Here is a 20,741-nt window from a genome sequence, read left to right on the forward strand (position 1 = left end):
CTACTTCCCATCCTCTCAGTGAAAATGTTCCAAATGCGCTATCACCGCACGGCTAATCATCTGTCGGTTCTCGATCATGTCGGAATAGGATCCATTGATCCTTTTGCGTCTGTCACTACGCCCAACACTCGCGAGTTTGAAGCTCGTCACAGTCATCCCTTCCAAGATCCTACTCAGAATACCACAGACAAGGTTTAGACGTTCCGGATCTCAGGAATGATCGCCAATAATTCTAGCCTATACCACGAAGGTTCCAATCTTAGATTAGAAACCCAAGAGATACACATTCAAGCTTGATTGCATGTAGAACGGAGGTGGTTGTCAGGCACACGTTCATAAGTGAGAATGATGATGATTGTCACGGATCATCACATTCATCAGGTTGAAGTGCAAATGAATATCTTAGAATAGAAGCAAGCGTGATAGAATGGAAAACAGTAGTAATTGCATTAATTCATTAAGAACAGCAGAGCTCCTCACCCCCAACAATGGAGTTTAGAGACTCATGCCATAGAGAATATAATAAGAAACGTGTAAAGTGTTATGAGGTACAAGATGAATCACTAAAAGTAGTTTTTATAGTAAACTGGTGACCTAGGGTTACAGAAAATGAGTAAGCTAGGGTGTTTAGTGTAAAAATCCACTTCCGGGGCCCACTTGGTGTGTGCTTGGGCTGAGCATTGAAGCTTTCATGTGTAGAGACTTTTCTTGGAGTTAAACGCCAACTTTTGTGCCAATTTGGGCGTTTAACTCCAGTTTTTATGCCAGTTCCGGCGTTAAACGCCAGAATACTTGAGCTGACTTGGAACACCTGTTTGGGCCATCAAATCTCGAGAAAAGTATGGACTATTATATATTTCTGGAAAGCCCAGGATGTCTACTTTCTAACGCAATTGAGAGCGCTCCAATTGGGTTTCTGTAGCTCCAAAAAATCCATAGCTTCTTGCAGCTTGGTAACAGATGCTTCTAGGCGGGTCCAGTAGTCAATTTCAGGAATTTCTGGGAGGAACTCCTGTGCCCTCCTTTTGATGGAGTTGTCTTGCACTTGTCCTTCTATTGACTTCTTGGTGATTGGGTGTTCGATTGGGATGAATTCATCTATTCCCATCCTCACCCCAGCATCTTTACATAGCAAAGAAATTAAGCTTGGGTAGGCCAGTTTGGCTTCAGTGGAGTTCTTGTTTGCAATTGTGTAAATCTCACAAGAAATCAGATGATGAATCTCCACTTCTTTTCCAAGCATAATACAATGAATCATCACTGCTCTTTTGACAGTGACCTCAGAGCGGTTGCTAGTGGGCAATATAGAACGCCCAATGAAGACCAACCAGCCTCTTGTAACTGGTTTGAGATCTCCCCTCTTGAGTTGGTTTGGGACACCTTTTGAATTGGTTATCCACTTAGTTCCAGGGAGGCATATGTCCTCTAGAACTTGATCCAACCCCTTATCTACTCTCACCATTCTCCTATTAAAGGATTCTGGATCATCTTGTAGTTGAGGCAATTTGAAGATCTCTCTTATTTTGTCCAGATGGAAGTAAATAAACCTCCCTCTGACCATGGTTCGGTAGGTATGAAAGGCGGTTCCAGTTATTCTTTGCTTATCTGTCAGCCACAGATTTGAGTAGAATTCCTGAACCATGTTTCTTCCAACCTTTGTCTCAGGATTAGCTAGAATTTCCCATCCTCTGTTTTGAATTTGCTCTTGGATCTCCGGATATTCATCCTCTTTCAGATTGAATTTAACTTCCGGAATCACTGACCTCAGACCCATTATTTTGTGGTAATGGTCTGCATGTTCTTTGGAGTATTCTCTTTCTTGCCTCTTGATTTGGTTTGTTTTCCCTTAGGTGCCATGATCTTGATGAGTCTTAGCTCAGTGATCACGGAAAAACACACCAAACTTAGAAGCTTGCTTGCCCTCAAGCAAAAGAAAGGAAATGGGAGAGAGAGGAGAAGAGGCAAATTCGAATGGTGGAGAGGAGGGGATGGCTGAATGTATATTTATAGGAAGAGGGGAGGGATTTCGAAAAATTTGAAAGAGATATGACATAGATATATGATTGATGGAAGAAAATAAAATCATGATATGAAAAAGATGAGATTTGTAATTGAAAAGGATATAAAGATGTTAAATCTGAAAATTTGGTTATGCATCTAAGAATTTAAAAGATGATATGATGAGTTGAAAAAGATTTGGAAAGAAATTAAGAAGATAATTGAGTTTTTGAAGAAGATTTGGGAAGGATTTGAAAGAAAATTGAAAAGAGATTTAGAAAATGTTTGAATTTTTGAAAATTGAGGGTGAATGATGAAAGTTTGAAACATTTTTATGCAGAAAAGTATGAATCAAAACATGAAAATTTGAAAAAATTTGAAGTTGGAAACAAAATCTCCTCCCCCTGCCTTTCTGGCGTTAAACGCCCAGAATGGTATCCATTCTAGCGTTTAACGCCCAATTGTTGGCCATTATGGGCGTTTAACGCCCAGCCAGGTACCCTGGCTAGTGTTAAACGCCCAGAATGGTACCCATTCTGGCGTTTAACGCCCAAAATGCCCTTTACTGGCGTTTTCTTGCCAGCAAGCTCATTTTCTCTGCTTTTTGCACTGAATTCTTCTGTAACTCTGTGAATTCCTTCAATTTTGATGATTAACCTTTGAAGAAAAATGTATATCAACTTCTACAAGTATTAATTAAGACAAAAAACTTGCTAATGGCTGGGTTGCCTCCCAGCAAGCGCTTCTTTATTGTCTTTAGCTGGACCTTTACTGAGCTTCATTCAAGCCTCAGTTTTGAGCATTCTTGCTCAAAATTGCTTTCAAGATAATGTTTGATTCTCTGTCCATTAACAATGAACTTTCTGTCAGAATCAATATCTTGAAGCTCAACATAACCATATGGTGACACTCCTGTGATCACATATGGTCCCCTCCACCGGGATTTTAATTTTCCGAGGAATAATCTGAGCCTAGAGTTGAACAGCAGAACTTTTTGTCCTGGCTCAAAGACTTTGGATGACAATTTCTTGTCATGCCACTTTTTTGCTTTTTCCTTATAAATTTTTGCATTTTCAAAAGCATTGAGTTTGAACTCCTCTAGCTCATTTAGCTGGAGCAATCTTTTCTCACCAGCTAACTTAGCATCCATGTTTAGGAATCTGGTTTTCCAGTAGGCTTTATGTTCCAGTTCCACGGGCAGATGACAGGCCTTGCCATACACAAGCTGAAATGGAGAGGTTCCTATAGGAGTCTTGAATGCTATTCTGTATGCCCACAGAGCATCATCCAAGCTCTTTGCCCAATCCTTTCTTCGGGCAATTACAGTTCGTTCCAGGATTCTCTTTAATTCTCTGTTAGAGACTTCAGCCTGCCCATTTATCTGTGGATGATACAGAGTTGCTACTTTGTGGCTAATTCCGTATCGAACCATAGCAGAGTAAAGCTGTTGATTGCAGAAATGGGTGCCCCCATCACTGATTAGTACTCTGGGAACACCAAATCTGCTGAAAATATGTTTCTGGAGGAACTTCAGCACAGTCTTGGTATCATTAGTGGGTGTGACAATTGCTTCCACCCATTTAGATACGTAGTCTACTGCCACCAGAATGTAAGTGTTTGAGTATGATGGTGGGAAAGGACCCATGAAGTCAATACCCCATACATCAAACAACTCAATCTCTAAGATCCCTTGTTGAGGCATGGCATAACCATGAGGCAAGTTACCAGCTCTTTGGCAACTGTCACAGTTACGCACAAACTCTCGGGCATCTCTATAGAGAGTAGGCCAATAGAAGCCACATTGGAGGACTTTAGTGGCTGTTCACTCACTTCTGAAATGTCCTCCATACTGTGATCCATGGCAATGCCACAGGATCTTCTGTGCCTCCTCTCTAGGGACGCATCTGCGGATCATTCCGTCTGCGCATCTCTTAAAGAGATATAGTTCATCCCATAAGTAGTACTTTGCATCAGAAATTAGTTTTTTCTTTTGCAACCTGCTGTACTCCTGGGGTATGAACCTCACAGCTTTATAATTTGCAATGTCTGCAAACCATGGTTCTTCCTGAATGGCAAAAAGTTGCTCATCCGGAAAGGTCTCAGAGATCTCAGTAGGAGGGAAGGACGCCCCTGCTACTGGTTCTATCCGGGACAGGTGATCAGCTACCTGGTTCTCTGTCCCTTTTCTGTCTCTTATTTCTATATCAAACTCTTGCAGAAGCAACACCCATCTTATGAGCATGGGTTTTGAATCCTGCTTTGTGAGTAGATATTTAAGAGCAGCATGGTCAGTATACACAATCACCTTTGAACCTACTAAATAGGATCTAAACTTGTCAATGGCATAAACCACTGCAAGTAACTCTTTTTCTGTGGTTGTGTAATTCTTCTGTGCGTCATTTAGAACACGACTGGCATAGTAAATGATGTACAGAAGCTTGTTATGCCGTTGTCCCAACACTGCACCAATGGCATAGTCACTGGCATCACACATTAATTCGAATGGTAATGTCCAGTCAGGTGCAGAGATGACTGGTGCGGTGACCAGCTTGGCTTTTAGGGTCTCAAACGCCTGCAGACACTCTGTGTTAAACACAAATGGCATGTCAGCAGCTAGCAGGTTGCTTAGAGGTTTTGCAATTTTTGAAAAATCCTTTATGAACCTCCTGTAGAATCCTGCATGCCCCAGAAAGCTTCTGATTGCCTTAACATTGGCAGGTGGTGGTAATTTCTCAATTACCTCTACCTTGGCTTGATCCACCTCTATCCCCTTGCTTGAAATTTTGTGTCCAAGGACAATTCCTTCAGTCACCATAAAGTGACATTTTTTCCAGTTTAAGACCAGGTTAGTCTCTTGGCACCTTTTCAGGACAAGTGCTAGATGATCAAGACAGGAGCTGAATGAGTCTCTAAATACTGAGAAGTCATCCATGAAGACTTCCAGGAACTTCTCTACCATATCAGAGAAGATAGAGAGCATGCACCTCTGAAAGGTTGCAGGTGCATTGCACAGACCAAAAGGCATTCTTCTGTAAGCAAATACTCCAAATGGACATGTGAATGCTGTTTTCTCTTGGTCTTGAGGATCCACTGCAATTTGGTTGTAGCCTGAATAGCCATTCAAAAAGCAGTAATATTCATGGCCTGCTAGTCTCTCTAGCATCTGGTCTATGAATGGTAAAGGAAAATGGTCCTTTCTGGTGGCTGTATTGAGCCTTCTGTAGTCAATACACATACGCCACCCTGTAACTGTTCTTGTGAGAACCAGTTCATTCTTTTCATTATGAACCACTGTCATGCCTCCCTTCTTAGGGATAACTTGGACAGGGCTCACCCAGGGGCTATCAGAAATAGGATAAATAATCCCAGCCTGTAGTAACTTAGTGACCTCTTTCTGCACCACTTCCTTCATGGCTGGATTTAGCCGCCTGTGTGGTTGAACCACTGGCTTAGCATCATCCTCCAATAGGATCTTGTGCATGCATCTTGCTGGGCTAATGCCCTTAAGATCACTTATGGACCACCCAAGAGCTGTCTTGTGTGTCCTTAGCACTTGAATTAGTGCTTTCTCTTCCTGTAGATTTAAAGCAGAGCTTATGATCACTGGAAAAGTGTCACCCTCTCCCAGAAATGCATATTTCAGGAATGGTGGTAGTGGTTTGAGCTCTGATTTAGGAGGTTTCTCCTCTTCCTGGGGGATTTTTAGAGGTTCTTTTATTTCCTCTGGTTCCTCCAAATCAGGCTGAACATCTTTAAAGATGTCCTCTAGCTCTGATTCAAGACTCTCAGTCATATTGATCTCTTCCACCAAAGAGTCAATAATATCAGTGCTCATGCAGTCATTTGCTGTGTCTGGATGCTGCATAGCTTTGACAGCATTTAACTTGAACTCATCCTCATTGACTCTCAGGGTCACTTCCCCTTTTTGTACATCAATAAGAGTTCGTCCAGTTGCTAGGAAAGGTCTTCCTAGAATGAGAGTTGCACTCTTGTGCTCCTCCATTTCCAGCACTACAAAGTCAGTGGGAAGGGCAAATGGCCCAACCTTGAAGCTTTTCTGGTAAGCTTTTTAGAATGACTGCACTACATTCTTCAGTGAGAAACACTCTTTCAGTTTCTCTCCAATCCTTCTTATGACTTAAGATCTCTTTCATGAACTTAGCATAAGAGGTATTTGCTCAAGTGCCTCTACAAACGGGATCTTTATTTCAAGAGTCCTGAGATAGTCTGCAAAGCGGGCAAATTGTTTATCATGTTCTGCTTGGCGGAGCTTCTGAGGATAAGGCATCTTGGCTTTATATTCTTCAACCTTAGTTGTTGCAGGTTTATTCCCTACAAAAGTGGTTGGAGAAGCCTTCTTAGAGGGGTTACTATCAGCACTTGCAGGTGTCTGATTCCTCATAGGCGTTTGAACGCCAGGGTTAGGTGCTGGATGGGCATTTAACGCCAGCTTCCCACCCTTTTCTGGCGTTTGAACGCCAGAGTTATTCCTCTCTGGGCTCTTGATGTCCTCAGAGGGATCTTGGGTAGTGGTTTGGTCATCCTCTGTCATTTGTTCCTTTCTTGACTTTTTGCTATTTTGAGCTGAGTTATTCAATGTCTTCCCGCTCCTTAGTTGGACAGCTTGGCATTCTTCTGTTATCTGTTTAGATAACTGCTATCTTGTCTGATTCAATTGTGCTTCTATATTCTTGTTAGCATTTTTAGTGTCTTGGAGCATCTCTTTGAATTTTGCTAATTGTTTTGTCATAAGGAGTAATTGCTGATTAAGTTCAACAATATGTTCTTGAGGATTGGGATCAGTAGTTACTGCCATAGCCTCTTCTTTTATGGAGGACTCACTGTTTGAGTACAGATGTTGATTTCTAGCAACTGTATCTATGAGTTCTTGAGCCTCTTCAATTGTTTTTCTCATGTGTATAGATCCACCAGCTGAGTGGTCTAGAGACATCTGAGCTTTTTCTGTAAGTCCATAGTAGAAGATGTCTAACTGTACCCACTCTGAAAACATTTCAGAGAGGCATTTTCTTAACATCCCTCTGTACCTCTCCCAGGCATTATAAAGAGATTCATGATCCTCTTGTTTAAAGCCTTGGATGTCCAGCCTTAGCTGTGTCATCCTTTTTGGAGGGTAAAATTGATTCAGAAATTTGTCCGTTAATTGTCTCCATGTTTTTATGCTTGCTGTGGGTTGGTTATTTAACCACCTCTTAGCTTGATCTTTTACAGCAAATGGAGGTGAAGTATGTATCTTTTGACAAAATCCATCAATCGTCATCATGGCTCAGTAACTTCTTATTCTGGCTGTATTGGTTGCTCTTCCTCCTTCAAAACCTCATGAAATGTAATTTATTACTCCTTTCGAAGTAGGAATTTTGACCGCTCCATGCCAAGTTCCTTTGTCTTTATGATCTAAACAATGGCTCAGCTTGTCAGTATCCCTGGCTGCTTCCTTTTGATTTCTGGAAGTGACATATTTATCCAATAAACCCTGTCTGGTTAACCTCTCCAATAGGTCTTTGGCTACTACACATTCATCAGTGGTATGGCCATATTTTTGGAGGAATGCATAGTATTTGATCTTGTCTACATACTTCTGATCTTGATATGTTCCGGCTTTTCTTGGCGGCTTTTTAAGTTTGTTGTGTAAGATTTCTGTAATTATATCCTCTCTTTTGGTGTTGAACTTGGTATATGAATCAAATTTTGGTGTCAACTTGAAAAGTTTCTTAAGTCCCTCGTTTTGAGATCTGTGCGGCCTTTTGGTGCACGAAATTGCAATCACACTTTTGCAACTCCGCACAACTAACCAGCAAGTGCACTGGGTCGTCCAAGTAATACCTTACGTGAGTAAGAGTCGATCCCACAGAGATTGTCGGCTTGAAGCAAGCTATGGTTATCTTATAACTCTTAGTCAGGATGTCAATAATTCTCAGATTTAATTGTAAAAAGTAAAAGAACATGAAATAAATACTTATTACGCAATAATGAAGAACAGGTTGAGGCTTTGGAGATGCTTTATCTTCTGAATCTCTGCTTTCCTACTATCTTCTTCTTCATGCACGCAAGGCTCCTTCCATGGCAAGCTTTAAGTTGGGCATCACCGTTGTCAATGGCTACTTCCCGTCCTCTCAGTGAAAATATTCCAAATGCGCTGTCACCGCACGGCTAATCATCTGTCGGTTCTCGATCATGTCGGAATAAGATCCATTGATCCTTTTGCGTCTGTCACTACGCCCAACACTCGCGAGTTTGAAGCTCGTCACAGTCATCCCTTCCCAGATCCTACTCAGAATACCACAGACAAGGTTTAGACGTTCCGGATCTCAGGAATGATTGCCAATAATTCTAGCCTATACCACGAAGGTTCCAATCTTAGATTAGAAACCCAAGAGATACACATTCAAGCTTGATTGCATGTAGAACGGAGGTGGTTGTCAGGCACGCGTTCATAAGTGAGAATGATGATGATTGTCACGGATCATCACATTCATCAGGTTGAAGTGCAAATGAATATCTTAGAATAGAAGCAAGCGTGATAGAATGGAAAACAGTAGTAATTGCATTAATTCATGAAGAACAGCAGAGCTCTTCACCCCCAACAATGGGGTTTAGAGACTCATGCCGTAGAGAATACAATAAGAAACGTGTAAAGTATCATGAGGTACAAGATGAATCACTAAAAATAGTTTTTATAGTAAACTGGTGACCTAGGGTTACAGAAAATGAGTAAGCTAGGATGTTTAGTGTAAAAATCCACTTCCGGGGCCCACTTGGTGTGTGCTTGGGCTGAGCATTGAAGCTTTCATGTGTAGAGACTTTTCTTGGAGTTAAACGCCAACTTTTGTGCCAGTTTGGGCGTTTAACTCTAGTTTTTATGCCAGTTCCGGCGTTAAACGCCAGAATTCTTGAGCGACTTGGAACGCCTGTTTGGGCCATCAAATCTCGGGCAAAGTATGGACTATTATATATTGCTGGAAAGCCCAGGATGTCTACTTTCCAACGCAATTAAGAGCGCTCCAATTGGGCTTATGTAGCTCCGTAAAATCCACTTTGAGTACAGGGAGGTCAGAATCCAACAGCATCTGCAGTCCTTTTTCAGCCTCTGAATAAGATTTTTGCTCATGTCCCTCAATTTCAGCCAGAAAATACCTGAAATCACAGAAAAACACACAAAATCATAGTAAAGTCCAGAAAAGTAAATTTTAAATAAAAACTAATAAAAATATAATAAAAACTAATTAAAATATACTAAAAACGTATTAAAAACAATGCCAAAAAGCGTATAAATTATCTGCTCATCACCTTTTTTCCTCTTTTCGAGATGGTAGTCTTTCCATTCTTCGAGCTTCTCTTAGTTCTTCGACTTCAATTTGTCCAGTTGCTTTGTCTCTGAATTCTTCCAATGCCTTCAGCTTTGCCACTGCTACTGCTTCAAGGAATTTTTCAAGTTGGAGGTTACTTTTTATTGCATGCAGGTGTACCTCCGGATTGAGGTATGGGGTTTTCATGGCTGCCATTGTGAAACGTGTCATGTAGTTTTTTAGGCTCTCATGTTGTCCCTGCTTGATCGTACTGAGGTAGTCTGAATCTTGTACGTAAATTTTGGATGATGCAAAGTTGTTTATGAATAACTTGGTGAATTTGTCAAAACTCGAGATTGAACCTGCAGGTAAATTAGAAAACTACAATAAAGTTGCTCCATCTAAAAAAGTAGGAAAAGATCAGCACAAGATAGGATCGGAGTCACTGTTAAGAAACATCATGGATTCAAATTTTGTAACGTGAACTTTAGGATCTCCGATCCCCTTGTACGGCGCCAGTGTCATTAGAAGCGTAAAATTTTTAGGCATTTCAAAGTTCATTATTTCAAAGATCGGCACAAGATAGGATACGGTACAAGAAGCATTTTTAATTATGATTTTGGTATTGATTAAAAGTATTAATAACTAGTAAATAAACAAATTATTTTTCTTAGGTTCATATTATGCCGGTTCGACCGAAAATTTGATAAACCGAATCTTATACTAGTCAGATCCGATGCTTGAATCGAACAAAGTAGATAATCGGTGCAAATTGATCAAACTCAGAGTGAACTGGTGAAAATCGGTGAGACCAGTCCGACCGAATTGTTTGGAAGGTAATTTTTTTTTTTAAATGCTTGGGGTGCCTCAATGAAAAGGGTGCCATTCACAACCACTAGGCAATCATATTTTTTATTAATTTAATTACAAATTATAATATATATATAAATATATTTCATCAAATAATTTATTTTTATTTAATTTATTTTAATTTTAGTTATAAATTCACTTATTTTTTCTTTTTATAATTATATAATATCTATTAATATTATTTTTTAATAAATACTTGTATATAATATTATAATAGATATAAATTAATTAATAAATTATTAAAATTAAAAAATAATGGTTATTTTAATAGAAAAATAAAATTAAAATATTTATGATAAAGTAAAATTAACAAAATACTTATTATTTCTATTCTATATTGTTTTTAATAGCTAGATATTTTTAAAATGTTAATAAAACTATGTATTTTAAATTTTAATTTTAAATTTTTTATTATTTTTTATTTTTATTTATATAAGACCGGATTAATCGATTTAATCAGTGATCAACCAATTAAATTAGGGATCTAATAATCTAATAACTTAATCGATTTGATCACCGATTCTCATAATTAAGTCCCAAAGAAAAAAAAAAAGTGTTACTGACCGCAAGTTGGCTCATCAATGTTCAAGATTTTAACTTGACCATCTTAAACATTTCCCTCAAAAAAAAAAAAAACAAACAAACAGAAAAGAAAAAAAAAAAAACCGAGAGAAAGAGAAGGAGAAAAAGAAAAGCACGAAGGAATAATTTTGTATTCTCTTCCAGCTGCGATACTTCGCACCTCGCTCCACACTACAGTACTCTGCAGAATTTGCCCAAAAAACTTGTGTTGCTCTGCTTCAGTTCTCGGTAAACTTACTTCTAATTTCTGGATGATCTAATCTAATGTTGTTGTTTCTTTTTCTTTTTATTATTATATTTTTTGGCTATGAAATCGAGAAATGCATCTAATATTCTTTATGGGCATTTGGAAATTTCGAATTACGTCGTGGCTTGGCATGCTATGGATCTTAATCCCAGATTGAATAACACGAAATAGATGATTTCTTTTAATTTTCCGGCTTAGTTATACACAAAATTTTATTTGTTCTAAATTGATTTATGGGCTGCCAGTTTTGTGTTTGATAAAATGCCGAAATGAACTTTCAGGTTTTATTTATGTCTCTCTTTAGTGCATGTGGCGAATAGCGATACTGTACCGATTGGTCTATTGATAGCTGCTAGATTCTTGAGCTTGGTGAATAGCCAGTTCTTTTATTTTGCTCTGGATGTTCCAGTTTGGGGTCTGTGATCCCTTTCCCTCACCAAAAAATATATGTTTCTAGTTTGAGGTTTATCGATATCCAGTGTCCAAGATTAGTTTATGAAGTATTTTTGTAATTAATTCTTCAGTTATGAAGTAAAGTTAAGTTTTTCTTTGACCTGATATCATACTCCTATGAAATATGGAGAAAATGCCAGCTATTACTACATTGTATTTTTTGCTAGTTACTAAGCTCCTGATATTTTTTTCATGGAGTGATGAATTTAACTTCATTTTTCATTGTGTCAAAACCTCACTAGTGTTAAAGCAGAATTTGTTCCATTTCCATTTTACTTGTGAACTTAAATTTGGTTTTATAATGTTTATTTTCTGTTTCTGAAAGGCAGATTTAGGGGAAAATAAGGCTTTCTTCTTGTGTGAGGTTCATGTCTCGTTGTTTGGTGATCATTTAACCAAATTTTGATTCCATATGGCTGCCACATGAAACAGTATGAATTAATTTTTGCAAGAGTTTTCAGATGAATTAACATTAATGAGCTTTAGTTCTGCGACTCTGACGTGGATTAACTTTTGCAGGAAATTCCCAAACAAATACTGGTTGATGATTTGCCAGTATGAGTAAGTTGTTAGAGTTTGGGAGGAGGATGCTATTTTATGTCCGGGTGATGTCAGGGTATGAAGAACGAAAAATCCGAAACTTTAGGCACCGGCTTGAGAATCATCTCCAACAGGTCTGATATATTCTCTTTTCTGATTTATTATACTCTTTGCTGGAGTATGTTGTGAGCTTGACTCAAGATTTCATTTGTAAGGCCTGTGCAGTAAATGTCAAATAGGGTGATTAGTTAGAGTTAACTGTCACTTCAAATCAAAGGCACTTCTTATTCTACTATAATGGAGCTGTCGTAATGATCATGCAGTTTAAAATGTAGTTGATAGAACGTAGAACATTACCTTTTTTATCTATAGTTGGAATAGATCGTAAATACTAAGTTTCTAAGAATGCTCACGTTTTCTTGTTGCTGATATCATGCTTCTATAAAAGAGGGAGAACAAAATAGTTATTACTTTATTGTACTTTGTGTTAGTTGCTAAGCTCTCGAGATTCCTAATGAGTTGATATGAATTTAGCTTTAGTTAGGAAGCAGATATTAACACATGGCACTATGCAGACACTGGCAATTAAAATTATAGGACGGGACATGGTTAAGACACGTCATGTAATAAAATGTAGTATATATTATAATAATGAAATGATATGTTAATATTATAAATATGAAAATGCTATGCTAATTAAAAAAATAATAGCATTATTCCAAAATGTTATGTCTTAAGCTCTTCCAAGTTTAGCATTTGCAAACAGCACAACCTGTATATTTGAAAAAGCACAGTAAGTGCTTGTACTGGAAAAGAACCCAATTAAAATAGTGAGGATTCATCCAGCAAGTTATAGTTATAAAGTGTATTGTGATTGGTGAGGGTGGCATTAATGGTACACAATATCAGTAAAAACAGTAAAATACGTTAATAAAAAATAAATATATTCATAACTGAATAAATTTCAGTTCTACAAATTTCAATTCCGCAATGCACAACATATGCAATTACACTCTAAACTTCAACATAGAGGAGAGAGAAGAAAACTATAAACCAGTTCGAAGAGGGAGAGTCTAGTTCTTGCACATCTGTTTCGGTATCATTGTCTCCAATCACGCTTCTGCTGCTTACGCTCTTGTTGGCACTGCCGCTGCCTCTGGTTCTGATAGTGGTTGCATAGTGTTAATGCCATGTCAGTCGCATATCTGCTGTGTCACTGCCTTGTCAGTGTCACTGTTGTGCCTTACACAAGTTAGGAGATGTGTCCGTGCTTATATAAATGTGTCCACGACCACAATAATTTGAAAGCAGATATCAACATTTCTTTTGAACCAGCATTGTTTGCCCTCTCATTGTGATGTGTATTATTTCTCTCTTGTAAAGGCACAAGCAAGGAAGGCAGCCATAAATAAAGTACCTGAGCAGATTATTTTATCTGAGGTTCGTCGCATGATTCAAGACATGCAAGCTTTGAACAAGCAACTAGAACAAGCAGTAAGTTGTATTGTCATGAAAAATATAAAATTTTAGATGCATGTATTTCTTTGGAATCTTCTTTGAATCTTCCATTTCTTTCCTTCGGTTAGACTTTGAAGGTAGTGCTTCTAATCATGTTTTTTCCTTCTCCCTTAAGAAGTTCTACTAGCATGCTTTGGGGTGTGGACCTGCCACTCCATGTTGCTTGTGAAAATACTGTAATTGGATGCATCATCTTCTGTCATTTAAAATAACCACCTGCTGTGAACAGTATCTTTTCAATGATATTTGTTTTCTAATTCATAATAAGTTCTGTAATTGTTTCATTTTGCATAACTTAAATTGTTGCATGACAAGATGCTGCTTTCATGCAGGAGGCAACCATTGAAGAATATTTCAAGCCTCTTGACAAGGAAGCGGAGGCTGTAATGAAAATGCAACTAGAAGGTGAAGAGAGAAGCTCAAATATGATGATAGAAGCACTGCAGCAACATGCTGCACTGAAACAAGCCAAAACAGAAAAAATTGCAAACATGCAACAAATAGACCAATCGGAAATCAACCCGCAGGAAGCCGAGATTTTGACGAAACTTATAGGAGGAGACGAGAAATCCTTAAAGGAGATGATGGAATCATTGCAGCAAGAACTTGTGCTTGAGAAAGCTAATGCAGGTGATAGTGGAAGTGTGCATGAAGTAGACAGTTCCCGTGGCAACACTAAGTAATCTGAATTAAATTTTGAAATTTGAAATGCTTTTTTTGGCTTGGCTGTTGAAAATATTGATCATCCTTGGGGAATTGAATTAAATCAAGGCAGAACTAGGGCAGATTTGTAGTTTATTTGTATTACTTTGTTGGAATATTTGAATAAAAATTACGTCTTATATGTTATGGTCATGTGAGCTTGTTTGTGAGCTATGGTTAAATAATAGATTATCTTGTATGTTTGCCTTGCTATAATCTTTCAGTAGCTTTTAATTCGTTACATATTTGGTTGAATTTAATCCTGCAAGATTTGGTACAGTTAATCAGACATTACTTCCATTTTCTTTCAGTTTTTTGCTACAATTGGTTTCATTTTTGAAATATATAGCGTTTCCCCACCTTTGTTTTTTTGTTTTGTTTTTTAAAGAATTAAGTTTTGTTCGGCATATATATAAGATAAAGTATGTTTGCAAGACCAGAAAAAGAAAAAAAAAGTATGTACTTTTCATAAAGAAATCACTTTAATGATGCAGTTTTAATCTAACTTTAATGTGGATAGTAGAGTGGCACTTTAAGAGATATTCTTCGCATCCAAATAATTTTAGCATTTAAATTCATCCAAGCAATTTTAGGTAACGTGTTTCCTTATGCTTTTTCTCTTTTTCTTCTTCTCTTCTCTCCCGCGCTTTTTCTTCTTCTTCTTCTTCTCACGTTCGTTTACGCACGGAGCGTCGTCTTCTTCTTCACCTTCTTTTTCGCGTTCCTCCTCCTCCTCATTCTCCTCCTTTTTCGCATTCCTTCTTTTTCACGTGTTTTCTTCTTATCGTCGTTCTTTTGTTATTGTTGTTGCTGTATTTTTTTGTCTTTTCTTCCTCTCCCTGGTGAAGAAGCAGTAGAAGATGAGGAGGTAGAGTTTTGAATTGTGCAGAACAAAAATGAACCAAACATGTTATTATGGTGAAACAATTATATAGTACTAAATAAACAGAACATTATCCATTATATAAATTCAAATTTGAACAGCTTTCTGCATAATGAATCGAATATGTACTCATGGTGAAACAATTGTATAGTATTGAATAAACGAAACATAATCCATTATATAAAATTAAATTCGAAACACATTTGTCTACAATTTAGAGATTATCAATTCAATTCAATTCATATTCAAAGCACTTGCGTCCTTTCAATAATTCAATTTAGCAATTGCATTTCATTCAATTCGATTGAAAAAATAATCCATTAACAAAATATTGATGTTGTTGGTGATGATGATAACGAAAGATGAGAAGAAGAAGAGAAGGAGGAAGAGGAGGAGGAGGAGGAGAAGTAGAAGAAGAATCTGCGGACGCGAAGAAGAACAAGGAGGAGGTATACGTGAATTTGAAAGAAGAAGAAGATCAGCGCGTGTAATGACGCTCTTTTAGTGAGAGTGACTTTTTGTTGGTGTTAGACCTACTTGAATAAAACTTGGATGAAAAACACTTGGATGTGTAGCATAGCCCGCACTTTAAAGAGCAAAGAAGAAATCGGTAAGTCGACGGTCAACCGATATTTGTTAGGTGGAAAGCGTACAGTTAAAATTGAGGATAATGACGGTGATGGATAATGATAATTAGGTTAGGAAACATCTGTTTTTACTTAAAAAAATCAAACACGCTAAAATTTAATAAAATATTTTGTTTTTTTTGGTAAATGGTCAAATTCGTCTTTAAAAGATCACTCATTCTTTAAATTTATCTCCAAAAGATTTTTTTAATTAAATTCATCCTTCAAAGATTTTAAATTGATTGCATTAATTCTTCTAACATTTTCTTTGTTGACGGTGCCAAAATTTATTACAGAAAATCTCCACATACAAGTCTTTTTCCTATACATGTCTTACAAGTCCTCAATATCCCTTATCTCTAAAACGCGCTTCTCTTGGCACGTATGTTTCACGCGCCTGTTTAACAGATTTTTCAATCAATCAACGCGCGAATATATAACTTCCTTTTTCGAAAAGATTTTGCTTCCTTTTTCGAATTTCTTCTGCATTTTCTTGTCTTCTCTTTTCCATCTCTTTTGTGCATTTCTCTCTGTCTTCTCCTTTGTTCTTTACGCGCGTTTCTCTCTGCTTTCTTCTTCTTCATTTACGTGCTTCAGATTTTTCATTGTGGTTTTATCCATCAAGCTGTGAAATCGTTTTTGAAGATAATGGATGATTCAACTTCAGATTGTTAGCTAAACCAGAGCGAAGTGGATTTTAAAACTAAATCCACTGAAGTTCCTGAGGTGTGATTTAGTTTTAGTTAGTAATTGAATCTGAATTTGAATCCAATTAGTAGTTTTTGATTGTGTAGCTGAATCATGCGTGCACCTTGTCTATGATATTTGCTATTTATTCTTCCTTATTTGAATTCAATCTAATGCACTAGTTCTCATTAGAATTAAAATAATTTTGTCCATTTTATATCAGACATTCGGGTGTAGATCAGTAATAATTGGGTGCATTTAAGGGATGTTTGGGTGCATTTACATTTTATGACTTTTCATCTGATGGAAGGTGAATTGTCTTATTATTTTAGTTGAATTGTTTTAGTTTCTGTTTAGTTATGATTCATGAATCTGGTTTTCTTATTTTTTATAATGGTTTTATAGTTATGTTTGCATTCTATAGTTTATGCTTGTTTTAATATGGTGTATTTTGAGTGTATTTTTGCAGACCTTCTGTGGTGTTGATGACTAGTATGTCCCCAAGGTTGGGATGAATTTTAACACCCTTGAAGATGCTATAAAATTCTACAAGGATTATTCAAAGGTTTCAGGTTTTTCTACAAGAGTTTGGTGCACAAATAAGAAGGGAAACAAAATTAAGAATCAAATAATTACATGTAGCAGAGAGGGAAAATGGAAATCGAAAATATCTCTGACCGAGAAGACAAATCCCTCCGCTGGTTTAAATTGTCCTGCAAGAATTTATATACACGTATTGAAGGATGTTGGTGTTTGGATAATTTCGAAGGTCGTGTTGCATTATTCACATCCCTGCTGTCCAGATCAAGCACAGATGCTCAAACAGTACAGTGAACTAAGCATGTCCGTGCGTCGTACAATAGTGAATAACGAGGAAGCAGGTACCAGACCTAGTAAAACTTTCCAATCCTTTGTTGCAGCAGCCGGGGGTCACTGACGTTAGGATTTTTGCTGGTAAAGAATTTTATAAAAATAGTCGCGTTGTAGATATAGTTTCTAAACCGACAGAAATCCCTTCGTACAAACGTTTTGGTTGTCACAAGTAACAAACCCCTAAATAAATTGATAACCGAAGTATTCAAACCTCGGGTCGTCTTCTCAAGGAACTGCAAGGAAGTATGTTCTTATTATTGGTTATGAAGATTGTAAATTGGGGTTTTGAAAGTAAGGAGAGATAGTGAATTTAAATTGCAATTAAAATAAGTAAATGACTGTAAAATAAACTTTTGGTAAGGTATGAGAAATTGGAAATCCTATCCAAGTTATCCTTATCAATGGTGATGAGAATTGAGTCTTAATCCCACTTAGTTAGCCTTTGCTAAAGCAAAGGAAGATCAAGTGGATTAATTAGTCTGATCTTCAGGTTCTAGTCAATTCCTAAGAAAGGACTGGAATTATTGAAGTTCAATTCAATTAGCAAAGATAACAATTATCGATCACGTTGAGTTTGATAACTCCCGAGTTACTGATTTCTTAACCAAGACCAAAAGGGGAAAAGTAAATCTACTCAAATAAAAATATCTCAGGTTGGAAGTAACAGTAACATAAACAAAAGAGAGCAATCATAAACTGAAATACCTCAAATAACATTAATTAAGAGAATTATCTGTAACATAGAGAAGTTGATAAATTAAATTGAGAAGATAATAAAAAGGAAAATTGAACCTGATAAAAAGGGATAATCATGAAAGCGAGAAAAATCCTAAATCCTAATCCTAAGAGAGAGAGGAGAGAACCTCTCTCTAAAAACTACGTCTAAATCATCAAAAGTGAATAATTGGAGCCTCCTTGAATGGATGCATTCTCCCACTTCATAACCTCTGATCTGTGCCTTCTGGACTTGGATCTAGGCCAGAAAGGGCTTCAGAAATCGCTGGGAGCGTTTTCTGGTGCGCGACCTCTGTCACGCGTCTGCATGGGTCACGCAGTCGCGTCATCTGGAGTTTTCCTTATCATGCGTTCGCTTCGGTCATGTGTCCGCGTCATCTACGTTTTGCTCGTGGCACGCGTTCGGGTCATTCACGCAATCACGTCGTGCTCTCTTCGCGCTGGGCATGCGGCCGCGTCGCCCACGCGTTCGCGTCGCTGCCAGTTTCTTCAAAAACTCCATTTTGTGCTTTCCTTCTATTTTCGTATGTTTCCTTTCCATCCTTTAAGTCATTCCTACCTTAGAGGATCTAAAACTACTCAACACACAAATCACGGCATCGAATGGTAATAAAGGGTAATTAAAATAATTATTCTTAAAGCATAGGAAATATGTTTTTCACATATATCACATAATAAGGAAGGGAAAGTAAAACCATGTAATTAACATGAATAAGTGAGTGAAGGATTAAATAAATCACTTAAATTAGGCACAAAATATTTCATAAAATATGGGTTTATCAACCTCCACACACTTACACAATAGCATGTCCTCATGCTAAATCCAAGATAAAGAGTAAGGTTAAAGTTAAAGTGGTGGAATCTCATGCAATGCAATCTACTCTAAATGCAACTACCTACATGAATCATGCAATTCTAATTGTCATTCACTTGTATATAAAACTTACATGTAGTTGAATTAATTCACATTCTCAAGGAATCATATATGCAGAGCCAACCTTAGATAATGTTAAAGTACTTTTACAATTGAGATGGGTAAAAAGAAATATTTTTCAAACTTGCAAGACAATTAACAATTTAAGCAGAGATATATGGTGATGAGCTATTGAACCCTCACTGGATTCTGTGTTTACTCTCTAGTCACTCAGTGTTTATTGGGTTAATCACTCTATTCTTCTTTTTATCCTTACTTCCTGTAGCTTTGTTCTTCATCTAACCAATCAACAATTATAGAATATAGGCATACAAAAATCATGAGGTCTTTTTCAAGGTTGTAATGGGGTCAAGGTAAAGGAAGGGTATATGTATAAGGCTAAGTGAGCTAATAAGTGAATCCTTGATTAGTCTAAGATCTCACCTAACATACATATTTTGTAATTCAAAGGTTTCTTTGCCTATTTACCCAAATTTTCTCACTTTGTATTGCAAGCTCATATATTAACAAAAAAATCCCATGTGCATTGATTCCTTTTATTTTGCATTTGGGAAATTTGTGTATCCCCTTTATTTAAATAAAATTTTTATTTTTTATTTTTTTTATTTTTTTATGCACATGGTAATTTAATTGTTTTGATTTCACATGAGCATGCTTCCCAAAACTTTTATTTTGAATGTTTTTATTCTTTTTAACTTTCTACCTTTGTTTCTATCATCCATGTTCCCATAAAATTCTCCACACTTAAATTATACACAATTTCTATCTTAAGCTAACCAAGGATTCAGCTTGGGATTTTTTTATTTTGTTTTTCTGCTTAATGCTAGTAATGTGGTTTATAGAACAAGAGGGGATTAAAAGGCTCAAGGGAGGCTAACAAGGGTGATGTAAAAGGTAGGCTACTTTGGGATGTGTGAGCAATTAATTAATGGCCTCAATCACTTTCTTAGTATGTATCTATATTCTATAATCGGACATATAGATTAAAACAAAGCAAAGAACATCAGAATAAAAAGAAGGGCGAAACACACAGGAATAAAATTTATGGTTTAAATGTAACCATACAATTAAGCTCAAAATTCACAGGCTGTGTATTCTCTAGCTCAAGAATCATATATCAGTTATACACGTCATGCAAGTAAAAATTAAGAGTTCCCATTATTCTCAATGTAAATCTTATTTTGGGTGGCTTTAAAGTTTTAGTGTTCCTCCTTGATGAAATGTTGTTAACTATCTAACATGTAATTCTATATATACAAGGTGTGTGGATTGTTTATGTTAAAGTCTCTAGTTTACTTCCTTTTTATTTTCAATTTAAACCAAACTATCATATACTAAAAGGGTAAACTATACTAATTAATCCACATATTCTATAACTAATAAGTTAGAATTGCAACTAAGCTAACTGGCTAAAATATGAACTAAAGTGCAAAATACAGAAATAGAGTAAAAATACATGAAAAGAGCAATGTATAAGTACTGAGGAATAAAAATAAAGATCAAAATACAGAAAAATAACAAAATAAAATAAAAAGAGTCTGTAGTGGTTCACAAAAAAAAAAAAACGCCAGAGATGGCGACCTCCCCACACTTAAAAGAAAGCATCGTCCTCGATGCTCACTCAAGCAGGGTGTGAAGGAGTGTCATCACTCGAAGGATGTGTGGCTGGAGTCTCTGTGGTGGTGGCCTGAGGGTCTGCCTGCTGCAGAGGAGGTGCTGACTGAATAGGAACCTCTAGGTCTGCAGCCTGAATCTGATGTGGGGCCTTCTGCTGTGATGTAGCCTGCTT

General features: G+C 37.0%; 1 protein-coding gene across 3 annotated transcripts; it reads left to right on the top strand.

Moving 5' to 3' along the window:
• Positions 1-10,759: 10,759 nt before the first annotated feature.
• LOC107604813 (transcription factor IIIB) lies at positions 10,760-14,430 on the top strand. 3 transcript variants are annotated; one of them, XM_016306508.3, is made up of 5 exons: positions 10,760-10,982; positions 11,784-11,885; positions 11,974-12,128; positions 13,378-13,488; positions 13,845-14,430. In XM_016306508.3, the coding sequence occupies exons 3-5, from the start codon at positions 12,012-12,014 to the stop codon at positions 14,193-14,195; spliced, it is 579 nt and encodes a 192-aa protein (XP_016161994.1). In that variant the 5' UTR covers positions 10,760-10,982; positions 11,784-11,885; positions 11,974-12,011; the 3' UTR covers positions 14,196-14,430. The 3 variants fall into 3 exon arrangements, with proteins under 3 accessions (XP_016161994.1, XP_088348314.1, XP_016161993.1); XM_088492188.1 differs by having other exon boundaries at positions 10,810-10,982; positions 11,780-11,885; XM_016306507.3 differs by lacking the exon at positions 11,784-11,885 and having other exon boundaries at positions 10,810-10,982.
• Positions 14,431-20,741: the final 6,311 nt, after the last annotated feature.

The sequence above is a fragment of the Arachis ipaensis genome, chromosome B6 (genome assembly GCF_059453495.1).
Source record: "Arachis ipaensis isolate K30076 ecotype BB chromosome B6, ASM5945349v1, whole genome shotgun sequence".
Taxonomy (NCBI): domain Eukaryota; kingdom Viridiplantae; phylum Streptophyta; class Magnoliopsida; order Fabales; family Fabaceae; genus Arachis; species Arachis ipaensis.